The sequence below is a fragment of the Malaclemys terrapin genome, chromosome 4, assembly GCF_027887155.1.
Source record: "Malaclemys terrapin pileata isolate rMalTer1 chromosome 4, rMalTer1.hap1, whole genome shotgun sequence".
Classification (NCBI taxonomy): domain Eukaryota; kingdom Metazoa; phylum Chordata; order Testudines; family Emydidae; genus Malaclemys; species Malaclemys terrapin.
The window spans coordinates 107,610,050-107,629,243 of record NC_071508.1 but is presented as its reverse complement, the minus strand read 5'-3'; the positions used below and the strand labels follow the sequence as shown (position 1 = coordinate 107,629,243).

General features: G+C 39.5%; 1 protein-coding gene across 3 annotated transcripts in view; it reads left to right on the top strand.

Moving 5' to 3' along the window:
* Positions 1 to 19,194, top strand: part of RALGAPA1 (Ral GTPase activating protein catalytic subunit alpha 1) — a 245,567-nt gene that overhangs the window by 15,232 nt on the left and 211,141 nt on the right. For all 3 annotated transcript variants that reach the window (XM_054025345.1, XM_054025347.1, XM_054025346.1), the window contains exons 2-7: positions 10,878 to 10,988; positions 11,894 to 11,943; positions 13,814 to 13,871; positions 15,018 to 15,061; positions 15,685 to 15,862; positions 18,816 to 18,931. In XM_054025345.1, coding sequence (XP_053881320.1) covers positions 10,878 to 10,988; positions 11,894 to 11,943; positions 13,814 to 13,871; positions 15,018 to 15,061; positions 15,685 to 15,862; positions 18,816 to 18,931 — 557 coding nt within the window. The remainder of the gene's footprint in view (positions 1 to 10,877; positions 10,989 to 11,893; positions 11,944 to 13,813; positions 13,872 to 15,017; positions 15,062 to 15,684; positions 15,863 to 18,815; positions 18,932 to 19,194) is intronic.

Below are 19,194 nucleotides of genomic sequence, written 5' to 3'. Positions count from 1 at the left end.
CACAAGCACATACAACAGGATCATTGTGGACATTGCTCCACTCATCAAGACGTACGTTAACAATTTCATCCTCTAGACCTCTTACACACTGCTCAATTTCTCTTTCATACACTATTATCCAGCAATTTGCCTGCGACATCTGCTCTGTTGGATGGACTGTATCCTGGTCTTAATGACTGAACCATGTTAATGAAGTGTGGGAAAGGAGAGTTTGTTGCATAAACAGGCAGTTTTTTCATCAATTACCTCTTTCTGTAATCTGCTGGTTCTTATCACAAACTTATCTATGGTTGTTTCTGGATGGTGGAAGGTGTGTGTGGTGTGGTTTTTTTTTTTTATATTTTTTTTTTTCCTACAGGTGATGTATGTCACATAGCCACAGTATATGTGACTGAAACACTATCATTGGCAGATAACTCTAAAATAATAGAAAATAATGGTGGTCTTGCAGGTGGATAGTCTTCATAATCCTGTATGTTGAGGATGGATTCTCCTAAACAAAATAAGTCATGTCGTTATTTAATTATTATTACCATACTGCTCATTTAGTATTACCGCATTCACTGATGCTCAGTACTATTTTAAAGGTGAAATTGTAAAAGGAAGATCTGCCTATTTCAGCTATTTATTTTTTATCACAACTGCATCTAAAATGATAGTACCATAGAGTAACAACTTGAATTCTCATGTTTGAGCAAAAATATATAGAACAGTCCAGAAGGAAGACAGGCAGTCCTTAAGAAAGAAGCATGAAATAAAAAATTTACCAACCTGAAGGTCCTTCATGTTCAGACATGTTCCTTTCATCATCTTCAATGCAGCTTCCTCCTGAGAAGGAACATTTCTCATGATATTGTTTCATTCGGGCAACCAGGCCTTGCATTTCTTTGTTGCAATGTTTGCATTTTGCACACATCCCTGTCTTTAACCACAGGTAGAGGAACTTCCTTTAAAATATTCCCAAACTGGGTCTCTTTTACGGCCTGCTGCCATTATAGGTTTTCCCTTCTAGTGAGCGAATGATATATGGTAAATCTCAAATCAATGGAGGCTATACTCAAAGACCTCAAGACTTCTGGAATATGCTGCTCAAACAGTTTCGCTTTTGTTTCTACTGCCTCTCCCTTCTCACATTTATCTCCAGACTTCTTGTCCAGATCTATTACGCCCCCAACAATCTTCTGTTCATTGAACTTTTTAAAACTTTGCACTTCTAGAGAGAAGTAAGAGAATGACTCTGTGTAAAATTTGCAGAGGGACAATAGGGTTGAGGTCTGTTATTTCTCACATTATTTATTTAACCTTTTTTGCTGTTTACAAGCATGTTATCTCTGGAGAGACAAATCCACAGTTTGAGAACTGCAAAACTAAGCATCTCTGATGGTCTCTTCTAGACTGAGCACTGAGTCCCATTGGGTAGATAGACAGATTAACCTTAATAATCTATACAGAAGTCCCTGGAGGCCCATAAGATTGGGTCCCCAGGGGTGGCCAGTCCATATAGGTGAACTAGGCAGCCATCTAGGGTGCCAAGTTAAATGGGGCGCCAAATTCAAGGAAAAAAATCAAATTTAGAAAAAAGGAAAAAGATGGAAAAAAAGACGTACAAATAAAACAATGAAGATGTCATTATTTCAATTCCTGTGCGTATACGGAAGGAATATGAATTATAATTAATTTCTCTGCATTTCTGAGAATTTATTGATGTGTCAAATCTTTTTTATTTACTGCAAAAATAAATATTTTAGCCAATTTTTTTTTTCAATTTGTGACGTAGGGTCAAGATGACCCACTCCTCAATTTTGATGAGCAATAACTCAGCCACAATGAAACACATCCGCCAGCAGCAAGAGCTGCAATGCTAGTGTCACCTAACTCGAATATACATCAAGGTCACATAGCCAGAAATTCATGTAGAATGGAGATATCGCGAGTTGATACATATCAAACAGTCATTTTAACACGTCACAGGTAGATGGCTAAGAATCGAGCAAATACTGTGTAAAATTGTTTCTTGGTGCCAAAGAATAAAGAACATTTTTCAGCATTATAAATCCAAAATGTTAATATGTTTAAGCGTTATTAAACCTTAACGTTATCGGGCTGTATAATTATGAACTTTTCTTTGTTATAACTGGTTCACATGTAATAAATAAGGTCCATAAAAGAAAAGTAACAGTGTTAACGCTTAATAGACTATGAAAGTGATGATGTCACACTCCAAGCAGGTAACTGTGAGGAAGGGGATTACTTTCCAAACAACTGGTGTCAGGTTATAACGTTGAAAAAGGTCATTTTGTTTCCATGTAAATGCTGTAACTAACTGGTTTAATAGGTAAGTGAGTGTATGTTACTAATCATTGAACTTTTAAGCAGTGAAAAGATGCGTTGGGATGGCTGCAATGTGGTTTAAATAGTCAACCATGTGGTGTGTCGGCCATCCTTAACGCTATAATGCTTACAGTTGGGAGCACAGTACATAACAATATTCAAATACCCCATGGCAGAAAGAGGAAAAAGAAAACTCTCAGGAGCTGAGTATCGTAAACGAAAGGCTGAAAAGGAAAAGGACCAAGCAAAACAGCAGGGATCCTTCCTGGAATATCTTCTTTCTTCCAAATAAAGATGGAAGCAGTTCCCAGCATCCAGATGAAGGAATTTTATTTGGAGAGAAGGTTGGCTCACATCCGCATGGAAGCAGTTTGGAACATCGAGATGAGGGTAGCTCACATCCACAAAAAAGCAGTTTGGAAACTGAAGATGATGGAAACGCAAGATGAAGGCAACTCACAGCATCAGACTGATATGGAAGTGGAGAAAATGTATTCACCCTCAGAGGAACATGCAGAAATTGAAGTAGAAGGAAGAAAGGATGAGGAAGTTACAAACAACTTACAGTATGGGGACCCAGCTTCATGGCTCAGATGTGATGACAGTGTGTGGCAAATTCTCGTGGAACATGGACCCGAACAAGTTCATGAATTTCCCTTCCCTAAGGATGGAAATAAAAGAAAATTCTCTGCTCAGCATTACAAGAGGAAACTCCTTTAATTGGGGAAAAAAGTCATCGAAACTGGTTACAATATTCAGTGTCGAAGGACTCTGTTTTTGTTTTTGCTGCAAGTTGTTTAGAAATCAAGCAATTGGTACATCACTTACTGAAAATGCTTCAAAGGACTGGAAGAACATAGATCTTCAATTTTCTCTTCACAGGAAAGAAGTACAGGACATTTGGAATGTTTTCAAAATTGGAAAGAACTTGAATTACAAATGAAAAAAGGAAAAACTATTGAAGATTTACGTGTGATCAAAGAAAAAGAATATTGGCAACAAATATTAGAGCATCTGATTGCTTTAGTGAGAGTTCTCGGTGGGCAAAATTTAGCATTCCGTGGCCACAGTAGAAATGAAAAATTATACACTCCAGATAATGGAAACTTTTTAATTTGTTGACTACCTAGCTTTGTTTGATCCAGTCATGAAGGAACATCTACATAAAATAACTGATCATGAAACACAGGTTCATTACTTAGGAAAAAATATGCAGAATGACCTGATTCAAATCCTAGCAAATGCCATTAAAAAGAAAATTGTAGAAGCTGCCCATTCTGCAAAATACTTTTCAGTAATACTGGACTGTACACCAGATGTGAGTCATGTTGAACAAATGACAATCATTCGTTTTGTGGATATGGAAAAGTCTGCAGATGAAGATAATGTTAAAGTGCTCATAAAGGAACATTTTTGGGGTTTCGTACCACTGACGGAGACGACTGGAGTATTTATGACTGAAACTATTCTATAAGAGCTTGAAACAATGTCATTATCTGTTGAAAACTTACATGGCCAAGGTTATGATAATAGGAATAATATGAAGGGTAAAGACAATGGTGTGCAAAAAATCAATCCTAGGGCCTTTTGTTCCTTGCAGTGCGCATTCTCTGAATTAGGTTGTCAATGATGCTGCTAGATGCGGTTTGGAGGCAAGCATTTTCTTTGACCTGTTGCAACGTGTTTGTGTTTGTTTTTTCTCAGACTCAACATGCCATTGGAAGATTCTGACTCACCATGTGAATTCTCTAACTGTGAAACCACTTAGTCAGACAAGATGGGAGAGTTGCATTGATGGTTTGAAGCCTCTTTGCTATGATCTTGGAAACATAATTCCCTAATTGAAATTTCTGATGGTACTAACTTTACTGAATCATCTGGCAATACGGCACGTTCAGATGGAAAGGCCATTTGCAAGAGCTTCTGCAAATTCAAATTTGTGACTTCACTCATTTTGTGGTATAATATCCTTTTCGAGATTAACCTCACTAGTAAGCAGCTTCAGGAAAAGAACTTGAACATACATTCTGCATTCAAAAACTGCAGCAAACTAAAAATATTCTGGAGGAATTCAGAAATGATGAAGAGTTTTTGAAAGAACACTGGTAGATTCTCTCATGCTTGCTGAAGAAATAGACTTTCCAACAGAATCGTGAACTGGCTCAGGTTCAATTCGGCAAAAGAAACAGCAGTTTTCTTATGAAGGGGACGAGAGACACCCATTCAGAACCCAAAACAAAGGTTCAAAGTGAATTTCTACTTTGCAGTCCTTGATACTGCTAGTCACTCGGTTGACACAAGATGCAGCAGTTAGTCAGTATTTGGCTTTCTGTATGATATCCACAGCTTGCAAAAAAAAACCCAGCAAAACAGATAAGAGAATTTTGTATAAAACTGGAGTCGGCATTGACTCATGAAAATTCAAAAGAACACTAATGCTACCGTTTTTTGTAGTGAGCTTCAGGCTTTTTCAAGACTACTTTAAGAAACATTCCACTCCTGAAGAAGTACTAAAATTTGTTTGTGAAAATAAACTCAGACAGTTTTCCAAACCATTTTTATAGCTCTATGCATTCTTTAACTTTGCCAGTTTCCATAGCTAGTGGGGAGCGTAGCTTCTCAAAGTTAAAATTGATAAAAACATATCTGCGTTCAACAATGGTACAAGAGAGACTTGTTGGACTTTCCACAATGTCTCTAGTGCATGAAATAGCTGGAAAACTGGATCTAAAAGAACTAGTGACTGAATTTTCAAAACTTAAAGCAAGAAAAGTCATGTTTTAAGAGCACAGAGCGTTTTTTTTTTTATTTGGGGTGTTTTGTAAATACAGGTTAGAGTTCATTGAAGAGTTTTCTTATTTCTTTCTATATTGGCTGTGGTGGTAATGGCAGTTAAAGCAGGATAGCGTAATGGATGATTTTGGATTTGTTGTAATTATTAACATTTTTAATGCATTTTTATTTGAAATTTGACTGAAATATCATCTAGCTGTCGTGTACAAATCTATTCTGAAAATTTCGTGTCTATTTTATCTGATCTCAGAAACATTGGTTGGACGGACAGACGAAATAATTAAGCCTCTGGTTTAAAAACAAAAACAAAAAACGCGTAAAAATGTTAAAAGGAAAAGAGGGGCAAAATTTCCCAGTTTACCAAAAACCTCAGCCTAGATCTGCCCTTGGGGTTGGGGGCGCCGATTGCATGGTTCGCCCAGGGCGCCAGTTGCTGGTAGCTAGTCTAGAGCCACCCCTGTGGGTCCCTAATCCATAAACTACTGGAACTGATTTACAAAACTTTTCTTAACTGTTACATGAATATATTGTCTCATACTATAGAATTAGTATTTATAATCCCTATTCCATGATGAGATATCCTTGAGCTATACTGTATCTATCTTTAGATAGGTTTTTTTCCCCCTCAAAAAGCATTTTATAAGAGAGAGTTTTTTTTTTTTAATCATTTGATTTTTATCTACCCTGATTTCCCCTCCTGATGCCATCACAGTTCCATTCCTGGTTCTCCATATTCTTCCGTCCCCTTCCTAGTAGGGTTGTCAATTTCCCAAGGAAAAACTCGTTTAGGACACGGTGCTGGTAAATACTGGCTTAAACTTGGAAATATAACTGCAACAGTGTTCAAGTGTAGAGTGAATCTTTTCAAACTTTGGAGACATCCATTCAAAACTGAGGAGTAGACTCGGTCTGTCCACTACATCAAAGTTGGGCTTTTGCTACAGAATACTGTGTGGCCAAATGGCCAGCTCTGTTTGTTTCTGATTGCTTAATGCTTCAAGCCTACAACTCTGGATTTTCATGTAATAGAATGTTTTTGACTTTTCAGTTTATATAATATTGAAAACTGAAATATGAGCCATATGTATAACTTCCTGGAGAAAATACTGAACCAAAATGTGTAGACATGCCAATGTTCAGTATTACAAACTCATAGAATATCAGGGTTGGAAGGGACCTCAGGAGGTCATCTAGTCCAACCACCTGCTCAAGGCAGGACCAATCCCCAGACAGACTTTTTCCCCCCCAGATCCCTAAATGGCCCCCTCAAGGATTGAACTCAGAACCCTGGGTTTAGCAGGCCAATGTTCAAACCACTGAGCGATCCCTCCCCCCAATAATTACACATTAATATTAAGCCCACTGTAGTCTATTTGTTCAATCCCAAATTAATCTACTTATCTACTGCCTTATGTAACCAAAAATTGAATATGTAACTCAAACTAAGTGTTATGTGGTGTGCATTAACAAAACCATTTTTAAAATGCCTTAAACTCGGACTAACTAGTTTTTTCTAATGTGATTACAACCATGATTTATCCTGGTAAAAATAACCCGTGTCATCCCTGCTTCCTGGTCCTCACGTGATGATTAAGGGGCCACCATCTTCCCTGAGGGCAATCTGGTATTCGCCCCATTGTTGATAGTCACTTTGGGTAAGGGCAAAAGTTTGTACAGTTGAAGTTTTGATGTTGGAAAAAGACTGAAGAAATCAGATGTTCATGAGAATCCTTTTAAAATAAATGGCAGTACTTGGAATGACATTGAGAGATGGCAATAATGCAGATTTTGGCAGCAGAAAAAACAATTAGTAACTTGCTGTACTTGGAGCCAGCCCCTTTTAATTGGCTGTTACTCATTACTCAGGGCCGGCTCTAGGATTTTTGCCGCCCCAAGCAAAAAACATTTTGGCCGACCCCCCCGCCCCCCAGCCCCGCCCCAACTACACCCCTTCCGAACCAATTCCCCAAATGCCCGGCCCCGCCTCCTCCCCCGGGGGTGCTGCATTTCCCCCCTCCCCCCCCACGACCTCCCGCCCTAGCTCACCTCCGCTTCGTCTGCTCCCCCGGGCGAGGGAGGGTGGAGAAGCGGAGCAGCGGCGCATTCAGGGGAGCAGGCAGAGCGGAGGTGAGCCTAGGGTGGGGGGGGGCACAGGAAGTAACGGGGGGGTAGAGGAACCGCTTCCTGCTCCAGCTCACCTCCGCTCCACCACTGCCGCCCGGCTTCTCCTCCCTCCCAGCCTTGCTGCACGAAACAGCTGTTTCACGCGTGGCAAGCCTGGGAGGGAGCAGGGAGAAGCGGAGTGGTGGTGCACTCAGGGGAGCAGGCGGAGGTGGAGTGGAGGTGAGCTGGGGCGGCGGGGGCACTTTTTGTCCATGCCACGGAGTCAGTGCCTATGATGGCCGGCGCCAGAATGCCACCCCTAGAAATGTGCTACCCCAAGCACCTGCTTGTTTAGCTGGTGCCTAGAGCGAGCCCTGTCGTTACTGTTGTGATGGGTTCACCAGGATGCAACCAGGAACTGGGTACTGCTCAGTACTCTGTCTTACCAGCCTGGGCACCCTCTCACACTGTGATTCTGCGACAAACTGCAAAGCTCTCCAGGTACTGCACTTACACAGACAGGAACATACCCAACTGAGTTACATGAATGCTTTTGCCAACCACTCATGAACCAATAATAGAAAGTCTCCAGCCAGTTCCCCCAGCTCCCCAGCCTAGGACCCCAAGGCTCTACCGTTCTGCAGATTTCCCAAGCACTTCAACCAAAACACACTGTTTTAGGTAAAACATAAAACAGGGTTATTAATTACAGAAAGACTTTCAGTGATTATAAGTAGTAAGTATACAGATAAAAGTTGGTTATCTAAGAAATAAAAGTAAATTCATAATCTGAGTTCTATAAACTGGGGACAGGATTTGAATCAAGCAGTGTCTCGCCCTGATAGATGATATGTGCAGGTTAAAAATCTTCCATACACAGGCTGGAACTCTCCTTCAGCCTGGGACCACCACCCCAGTTCTGTCTTTGTTCTCCAGATGTGTTTTCAGGTGTTAACCTTATTCTCCCTCACAACTCAAGTGATGATGTCACTTCTCTTTTATAAAAACGAGGAATCCTTGTGGCACTTTAGAGACTAACAAATTTATTTGGGCATAAGCTTTCATAGGCTATAACCCACTTCATCAGCCTGCTGGAAAGATCCTAGGCTATGTCTCCATTGTTTGTGTTTCAGAGTAGCAGCCGTGTTAGTCTGTATCCGCAAAAAGAACAGGAGTACTTGTGGCACCTTGGAGACTAACAAATGTATTGGAGCATAAGCTTTCGTGGGTTACAGTCCACTTCATCGGCTGCATATAGAATGGAACATATATTGAGGAGAGATATATACACACACACACACACACACACACACACACACACACACACACACAGAGAGAGCATGAACAGGTGGGAGTTGTCTTACCAACTCTGAGAGGCCAATTAAGTAAGAGGGGAAAAAAAACTTTTGAAGTGATAATCAAGATAGCCCAGTACAGACAGTTTGATAAGAAGTGTGAGAATACTTACAAGGGGGGAGAGATTCAATGTTTGTAATGGCTCCGCCATTCCCAGTCCTTATACAATCAATTTAGGATTGAATCTAGTTTGCATATCAATTCCAGCTCAGCAGTCTCTCGTTGGAGTCTGTTTTTGAAGTTTTTCTGTTGTAAAATAGCCACCTGCAGGTCTGTCATTGAATGACCAGACAGGTTAAAGTGTTCTCCCACTGGTTTTTGAGTATTATGATTCCTGATGTCAGATTTGTGTCCATTAATTCTTTTGCGTAGAGACTGTCCGGTTTGGCCAATGTACATGGCAGAGGGGCATTGCTGGCACATGATGGCATATATCACATTGGTAGTAGATGTGCAGGTGAACGAGCCCCTGATGGTATGGCTGATGTGATTAGGTCCTATGATGATGTCACTTGAATAGATATGTGGACATAGTTGGCATCGGGCTTTGTTACAGGGATAGGTTCCTGGGTCAGTGTTTTTGTTCAGTGATGTGTGGTTGCTGGTGATTATTTGCTTTAGATTGGGGGGTTGTCTGTAAGCGAGGACAGGTCTGTCTCCCAAGATCTGTGAGAGTGAGGGATCATCTTTCAGGATCGGTTGTAGATCTTTGATGCGCTGGAGAGGTTTTAGTTGGGGGCTGAAGGTGACAGCTAGTGGTGTTCTGGTGTTTTCTTTGTTGGGCCTGTCTTGTAGGAGGTGACTTCTGGGTACTCATCTGGCTCTGTCAATCTGTTTTTTCACTTCAGCAGGTGGGTATTGTAATTTTAAGAATGCTTGATAGAGATCTCGTAGGTGTTTGTCTCTGTCTGAGGGATTGGAGCAAATGTGGTTATATCTTAGAGCTTGGCTGTAGACAATGGATCATGTGGTGTGTCCTGGATGGAAGCTGGAGGCATGTAGGTAAGTGTAGCGGTCAGTAGGTTTCCGGTATAGGGTGGTATTTATGTGACCATCGCTTATTAGCACAGTAGTGTCCAGGAAATGGACCGCTTGTGTGGATTGATCTAGGCTGAGGTTGATGGTGGGATGGAAATTATTGAAATCATGGTGGAATTCCTCAAGGGCTTCTTTTCCATGGGTCCAGATGATGAAGATGTCATCAGTGTAGCACAAGTAGAGTAGGGGTGTTAGGGGACGAGAGCTAAGGAAGCATTGTTCTAAGTCAGCTATATCTGAGAAGTCTCAATTGTATACAGGACTTAGGATAGTTCTTGGGAATGTGGATTCCTGTAATGGGCCATCAGCACGTCTGGCTCCTCCATTGTTGCACCTGAAAGGCTGGTTGTGGTTGTTCCCAACTTCACAACATATTTTAGTAACACACACACATAGCAAAACTTCATAACTTCCCTACAATGATGGCACATACAAGCCAACAGGATATTAATGTTTAACAGATCAAGACTTTTAAATGATACCTCAGAAGGCATACGCTGCACAAAATATATAATAATTATATGACCATGGTGAATTTGGGGATTCCAGGTGCTGCTTTGAAGCAGAAGCATTTGACATCTGTCATTTACACTTTGTCACTTATAGCTTATTATGCATGCAGGTAGTTGTGATGTCATTAGATTTAAACAAAAGGGTCAGAAGAACAATGGTGTGAGGAGGACTGTAATTAGGAGATTATGGTCAGACAGGTAATTAAAAAGACCTTTATTTAAGGTGGAATGAATGTACAACAATATAGTGAAGGTTATATGCTGACACATTTGGCCCATATAATTTAACTATGTTAATTGCGAAGTATGTATCCAAATTTTGATTAGTTGCCCTACTTTTTTTCCCCTCTAAAGTATTTTATTTAAGTAATTGTTTTTTTTGGGGGGGGGGGGGGGGAGCAGGAGGAACTACTTATGGGTTTCTAGATACTAGAATGACTCGCACTCAAGGAATGCTTAAGATAAAATTGGTGTGACACCTTTGTTGATGTCTTGCATGCAAAAATAATTTAAGAAAGAATGGTCATTGTTAGTCTTGCTTAAACATAAATATATACTAAGCAATCCATACCCACCAACTTGAATTTAATTAGCCGGAATTGTAAAAGTGCTTTGACTTCTATATTGAATATATTAGTCATCCTAAACATCTTGCTCATCCGGTATTATTAAACATTGATATAACTTGATGAACCATAAGGCTAGATAATGAGAGAGAAAAATAACCTTCTGTTTATCTTTCAGAGAATGCAGAGTCCATTGATCTTAAACAGTTTTTTGACCTACACTTTTCACCTATATATTATGTGTTCTTTGAAAATTTTGTGACTATTGAAGTAGGTCTCAAACAAAAAGGTAAGCATTTCAAATGTCTTTCAAATTTGAAATTTCTTTCTCTGAAGCTGTGTTTATTAACACTTTGAAGCAGGATTGGTCTTGATTCCATCATTTGTGCTCAACTGTTTGGTACTATCTGTGTGGGCTGAGAGATCCAAGGCAGGTTCACCAGTTGGATCACTCTTAGCAAGATACAAAGGGAGAAGCAACTGACGCTCATATGGGGCAAGGAGAGACCAGCTCGCCTGCTAGCCCTTCTAATCTTCTTGCAGATTTGAGGATCTTCAAATATTAAGGCTAGCTCTGTTCTTGTAGATTTAAAGAAATATTTTTTTATTTCTCAAAATACTGCATGTTTCATAGTGTGTGGTATAACTTGATCTGGAGGGTGGGCAGGTCAAAAAACCTCACCTTTGTTAAAAAGTTCTTTAATTCTCTCTTGTTGAATGTTATAACTCCATTCCAGAGCTTGCTTTAATAGTCTGTGAGAAAAATATAAACCAGATCTCAAAACCTTTTTATCTAATAGTGCAGTTTCACATTTTAGTGCAGTTAAAAAAGTGAAATCTAAAAGTTTGCTCTGAAACCTAAATAAATACCACTTACATCTAGGTTTTGTATTGTTAGCCCTGCAAAATATTTTGCATTTTATATTTTTAGTGACTACACTAGTCATTAGCTCCATAGTTACAGTTGGTTGCAGGTGTGTTCATCTGTAGACTCTAAATAGAATATCAAAATACAGGGCACTATTTTAAACTAATGCAATGGTTTAATGCAATGGAAGGAATGTGAGAAATCTACTTTCTGTGTCTGTAGAAGTATAGATGTTTTGGGTATTTATATTTTTAGTCAATGGCCCTTAAATGACTTTTCATAATGAAAACTACATAATTTAAGGATTCTTTTTAAATTAAATTTAGGTCACAAGTCTCAGAGGGAAGAATTAGATGCTATACTTTTTATTTTTGAGGTAAGATGTTTTGAATCTTCTGGTATTGTTTTTTTGACTCAGATAATTTGCCAGAAAAGTTATTGGGTTTTAACACAGTGGAACTGTAGGATTAGGTTGTTAGAAGTTGGAGCAAATCTGGAGTGAGCAAATCATATAATTTCATGGGGAGGATCAGCGAATATGGTTTTGGTAGACCCATTGGCTGCTTCCTTGGGTGCAACTACACAGGTTAAATATTAACTGCCCAAAAAATAATGTATTCAGTGTACTTGTAACTGTGTTGGTTCCAGGATATTAGAGAGACAAAGTGGATGAGGTAATGTCTTTTATAGGACCAACTTCTGTTGGTGAGAGAGAAGCTTTCCAGTCACACACAGCTCTTCAATTCTGGAAAAGGTACTTCCAGCATCACAGCAAAATGCAAAGTGGATCTGATTTTTTTTTTTTTTTTTTTTTTTTTTTAGGGTAAGTAGTTAGCATGTATTGTAAGGGACCATTCAAGGCAGATGTTGTTAACATCTGCAGTCATCCCTGGATCCTACACATGCCTAACACAATATGTGGCATACCTCATCCAGGTAACTAAATGCCCCAATAACTCTGTGGCCTTGGCTACACTGGCAATTCACAGCGCTGCACTTGCTGCGCTCAGGGGTGTGAAAAAACACCCCCCCTGAGCACAGCGAGTGCAACGCTGTAAAGCGCCAGTGTAATCAGCATCTGCAGCGCTGCACGCTCGCTCGCAGCGCTGCAAGCTATTCCCCTCGGAGAGGTGGAGTGCTTGCAGCGCTGCGAGAGAGCTCTCGCAGCGCTGGCGGCGTGACTACACTTGCACTTCACGGCAGCGCTGTGAATCTGCAAGTGTAGCCAAGGCCTGTGTGAGTGAAACCAGACAATTGCTATGAACTCTCACAGGATATTTTTGTCTTTTTATAATTTTCCTATCACCTGTGGGTGAACCCTTCACAAAGAGGTCAGATATAGAATAATCGATCAGTCCTCACCATCAAAGGCAACGTGCACAACACTTTCAGAAGACAAGCTTGGGAGCTTAAATTGATCACTCTGCTAGATACTAAAAATCATGGGCAGAACAGACACTGTATATATGGCTTATTACAACAATCTGTAACCCGCTAACCCTCTTTTTTGTCCCATGACTGCAGAGGTGTTAACGGGCCACTCTACCTTGAATGGTCCTTTTAGACTGTACTAGCTAAGCTCTGTGTGGCTCAAAAGCTTGTCTCTCTCATCAACAGAAGTTGGTTCAGTAAAAGATATCGCACCTACCTTGTGTCCCCACAAAGAATGTAATTCAATGGTGAATCAAGCTGTTTATAGCTTGTCATATACTGGAGGTGGTCACATACATGGGATGACACTATAGAAATACCTGTTCATTTGTTTCAGAGTAGCAGCCGTGTTAGTCTGTATCCGCAAAAAGAAGAACAGGAGTACTTGTGGCACCTTAGAGACTAACAAATTTATTAGAGCATAAGCTTTCGTGGACTACAGCCCACTTCTTCGGATGCATCCGAAGAAGTGGGCTGTAGTCCACGAAAGCTTATGCTCTAATAAATTTGTTAGTCTCTAAGGTGCCACAAGTACTCCTGTTCTTCTGTTCATTTGTATAGTTACAGCGAAATGCTGCATGTGCATATTTAACTTGTATCTTGGATGCAGATAAGCAAATTTTTAGAAAATTAATTTTATCTTCCTGTGGGTGGCTGTTTTTTTGGGGTGGGTGGAAGCCACAAAAAGACAGCATTATTAATTAAGAGAACTTAAATTTTCTCCCTTGATAACTGCTGTTAATCTTTGGTATTTCTAGCATGCGTTTTTTAGGTAATAACTGTGTAGTGTGGATTGTTGGCTTTTGCTTTTGTAGAAAATTTTACAACTTCTTCCAGAAAGGATTCACCAAAGGTGGCAGTTTCATAGTATTGGTGAGTTTTGTATTTAAAAAAGAAATCTCTCTTTTTAATAAGGGGTTTAAAAAAAATAGAATCAAACAAGATACTATATAAAGTGTAATTGAATTCTTTAATGTCTTAAGTTTGACAGTTTTATTTGCATGATAATATAAAGGAGGGGATAGGGATTACTTACTTAAAGTGGCATAATAAGGAGCAAGGACTTGAAACTTCTGCAACTTTTTAAAAAGAAACTTAGTCTGGATGTTCTTAAGCTTCTTAACAATATGGTAACTGATATTATGAAATGGTTTTTCTAGAGGGATCGTTAAGGCACTGTGATACTTGGCGATCACTCAGACCAGCAAGGGCTTCTGTCACTACCTGCCTTGTAACTTCAGGTGCCTTACTGCTATGGCTCAGAGCCCTGATACCGGTAGCCAGCCCACAAGTATAAAGTCTCACCCTGGTTTCCACCAGAATAGTTACTCCTTTCAGGGTGACCCCAACAGCCCTTCTAGTCCCTAGTCTCCCCAAATCAGTCTATCCCAAGTTCTTAACTACCGGACAGTTGCACTTTTCCCATCTGGTTCATCGCTCTCAAATGCATGAAACCTGCCCTCCCCCCCCACCCCAGCTTGCTGTGGCGCGCACACTCCACATAGTTTGCACATTGGAGATCTGCTTGGGTTAAAAATAAACAAAACATTTTATTTGATAGAAAAATCATAGATTCAAAGTCGAAAATTGTAAGGGGAAGCAAACACATACAAGTTACACAGAAGATAAACATAAAGATGCAACCACAAGTCTGCTTTCAAACTAAACTCCCATTTCTAATGAAACTTACCTATTGTCTCTGAAAAGTTTCCCAGCATGCCCACTGCCACAGTGGGGATCCAGCGTTCAGACAGCCTCCCACCTTCAAGCCTGTCCACCATCCTACATTTCTATAAATTTTTTGGTATTGATTATGAGAAAAGGAACAGATCTTGTAGAAGGTGATCTTTCTTCCCCCTTCTGGCATTCAGATGATTGTCAGAGGATATCAAGTTCACCAAGAGTAAATTGGAGATTGCCAAGGACTTGCTTAAAAGATTATCAAGTCTGACCGAGAACTCTGACATCTGAAGTTGAATAAAGAGCAAAGAACATCTTTAAAACGTGTTTTCCTTTCAGGCTTGATTTTAAAGAAACTCCTTCACACCGGAAATTCCTTAAAGGTAAGGAAAATAAATACCTATATCTTTTTGCTTTTGCATTTTTGATGTATATATGTTGTTTTTCTTAGAATAATCACTGGCACAAAAACAGTAACACTGACTAACAAGATTGATTACGTTCATAATAGGCGGCGAACCTTTCAACTTCTATGCACCTGGTTTAGTACCTTGAGAAGTCCCATAGAGGTAAGCAGGTGCATAGCGTTTGCAGGATTGGCGCTTTAATTTTTGCTTTCAAGAGGAAAGAAGTCCTAATTTTTACTTTATATGGGGAGAGGAATAGTTTTTGGTTCATTTATATAATACGAGACTTCAGTCTTTTTCTATCATAGTTTTGGTTATGAGGAGAAAGATCCAATAATTTAAGAAATAGATTTTGTAACATTTTGATTAATTTTGAAGAAAAAAGAGTGGTATTGTTGACATGCCCTCAATGGTGCAGTTCTTTATTGAAAGGGAGAGATTGTGCAAAAATAGCACTTTTGTACTTTACAGACCTGGTCCTTTTGTTTATTTGTATGCATATGTAAGGAAGCTATTTGCAAGTCTACACACAAGAGTGTAATGCAGCTTAAAAAGCAAAGAGACTGACAAACAAAAAACTCCCTTTTTCCCCTTTTAAGATCCGTCGAGAAGGTGTGCGTCTCTTCCTCTTGTGGTTGCAAGCACTTCAGAATAACTGTAGTAAAGAACAGCTATGTATGTTTTCTTGCTTAATTCCTGGATTTTCATCACCACAATCTGAGTATGGACCTCGGACACTAGATAATCTCATTAACCCTCCACTTAATGTTCAAGAAAGTAAGTAATTTAGTAACATTACCCAGTTCCTTACATGGTCCCATTTCACTAACTTTTCCATTGCTCAGGAACTGTAGAAATAACTAAAGTAAGTCGTCTTGCATGCTTTCTGTTACCCATAGGGGTTATTGAACCACTAATGAGTGCAGCTCTGTTCAGGGCTTTTAGGATCTTGGTGTCATTCTTGACCCTGACTTTCTCTTCCCAAATCTCTTAGGAACATGCGTGTTGCTTTACTGCAGCAGAGCAGTGGTCCATCTAATCCAATATCTTTACAGTGGCCAGTACCTAATATTCAAGTGAAAGTGAATATTCAAGTAAAGTGGTTATGAACCACTATAGTGGACGATTATAGAATAACCTGCCATAGGAGAAACTGTAACCTGTAATTGCAGCCTTGTGCCCTAAGGCATAAGGGTTTATATCCTTTTATGACTTAATTTTTATACTAGCTAGTGCAACTGGATATTTTCATTATTCATAAGGATGATCCTTTGATTCCTACTAGATTCTTGGTCTCAATGATTTTTTGGGACAATGAGTTCCACAGATCACTCAGAGCAACATTTATACCTGTAGCTGTATCACTAACTCCATAAGACCCCCTGTATGAAGATTTAGTTCAACTTCACCTTTTCCAAAAAAACAGATTCATAGCATCATCTCCTCTCATATTGGTTATCATAACTAGAGCTGTTCAGAATTTTCTGACAAAACTGGCTTTTATTAGAAACTTGATTTGTCAAAAGTAAAATATTTTGTGGAAACATATCCATTTCAGTGAACTTCCAGTGAAACACCACAGGCCATGCTTGGTTTCCCACAGCCATCCTGGTGGGCTACTGGGGACACCAGGGCTTCCAGGGGTTGCAGCTTCAGAGTAGCCCCCATAGTGCAGATTGTGCCAGGGACCCCAGAGGTTCTTGTTGTCTTGTGTATGATCCTGCAGTGTCCAGAACAATAGGAAAGGAGGAACAAACAGGGCAGGACTTACATGCTGTTAGGCAGCAAAGAATTCTGGAGGACGAGGAGCTGGAAAAAAGCTCTGTTTACAAGAGAGTACAAAATAGAGAAGCACTGAACTAATGTAATTGGATAGTTTAAATAAACATGTAACTAAAAGCAGCAACAATAATCATAAAAACGGTTTAAGATTACTGACTAATGAAAGAACAACTGAAAGAACCATAGGATAGATATTTTAATTCCTTAAAACAAAAGCGTGAAATCCATAAAGTCAAGCCAAACAAGGAAAATTCCAAAATGCAACGATAACAGATTTTTAAAATAGGGACTCAGCAGATAGATTTAGTAAAATAAGTATTCAAAAGTATGCACAGATAGCCTTGATGATGATGATTGATGTGTGCTTACCACATAAAAGTGAAGAAAGTACAAAGGACATGATAAGGCAACTTGTAGGGGACTTATTGGCAAAGTCTTTTAAATTTGAATCCCTCTTGGGGTAGGATTTGTGGTTGTAATTTGTATTTGATTTTGTTTTGAGCAGCCAATTTTCCAACACCTGTTTGTCATAATTTTGCAAAATTAAGGGAAACAATATATTTATTGATGAAATGTACTATAGAAAATATAGTGCTGGAAGGGACCAACACAGGGGAATGGATGAAGTGACCTTTCATGGTCCCTTGAAAGGTCACTTCATCCATTCCCCTGTGTTGACGCAGGACCAGACATACCTAATCTATGCCTGACAGGTGTTTATCTAACCTGTTCTTAAAAACCTCCAGTGATGGGGATTCCTCAATCTCTCTTGTAGCATGTATCCTAGACCTTAAATTTCCTCATAGTTAGAAAGTTTTTCCCAATATCTAACCTAAATCTCCCTGGCTGCAGATTAATCCCATTACTTCTTGTTCTACCTTCAGTGGACATAGACAACAGTTGATCTCCATCCTCTTTATAATAGCCCTTCATATATTTGAAGACTGATTACCAACCCCTCCCTCCCCCCGGTCATCTTTTTCTCAAGACTAACCATGCCCAGTTTCTTCATAGGTCAGTTTTTCTAAACCTTTTTATAATTTTTGTAGCTCTCTTCTGGACTCTTTCCATTTTGTCCTCCGCTTTCCTAAAGTGGGTATCCAAAACTGGACATGCTACTCCAGCTGAGATCTCACCAGTGCCAAGTAGAGCAGATCAGTTATCCCCAGTGTATTGCATCCAACACTTCTGTTAATACACCCCAGAATTACATTAGCCTTATTCACAACTGCATCACTTGTTGACTTTCATTCAGTTTGTGATCCCCTATAATTCCTAGATCCTTTTCTGCAGTACTATTTCCTAACCAGCTATTCTCCCATTTGTATTTTTACATTTGATTTTTCCTTCCTAAGTTTAGTACTTTGCACTTGTCTCTATTGAATTTGATCTTGTTGATTTCAGACCAATTCCCCAATTTGTCAAGGGTGTGTTGAATTCTAATCCTGTCCTCCTAAGGCTTTCAAGCCCTCCGAGGTTGGTGTCATTAGCAATTTTATAAGCATACTCTCCACCCCATTATCAACATCATTAATGAAAATATTAAGTAGTACCAGACTCAGGACAGACTCCTGTGGGACCCTCGTCGATACGTCCTCCCAGCTTAATAGTGAACCATTGATAACTATTCTTTGGGTATAGTTTTTCAACTATTTGCGCATCAGCCTTATAATAATTTCATATAGACCACATTTCACTAGTAGGCTTATGAGAATGTCATGTGAGACTGTGTAAAAGAATTTACTCAAATCAAGGTAAATTACATTTGCTGCTTCCCTCCTATCCACCTGTCTCGTAAAAAGGAAATCAAATTAGTTTGTCATGGTTTGTTTTTGACAAATCCATGTTGGCTATTATATATCTCCCTGTTACCTTCTAGGTGCTTACAAATTGATGGCTTAATAATTTGTTCCAGTATCTTAATTAACTATTTTTCATTTTTGGACAGCGCAAGTGACTGTAGAGGAAATTACTCCACTTGTCCCTCCACAATCAGGAGATAAAGGACAAGAAGATCTTACAAGCTACTTTCTAGAAGCACTTTTGAAATACATGGTAATTCAGGTATGTTCCATAGGTTGCAAACAGAAGAAAAGTAACTATTTTTTGTTTATATACTGTAATGGACCAACAGCACCATAAATGTACACAGGAATGATGCATTGTTTTGTTTCGCCTTCCAAGAGCGTACCTTATAGAAAACATACTTTCAGAAAGTGTCCATTTCTTGTTTGTGCCAAGGTCCACAGATCAATCGTAGTGGATACTTCAGCCGGCTTAAAACTTGGGAGCAGAACCAGACCTGTCGGTCACTAATAGGAGGGGAA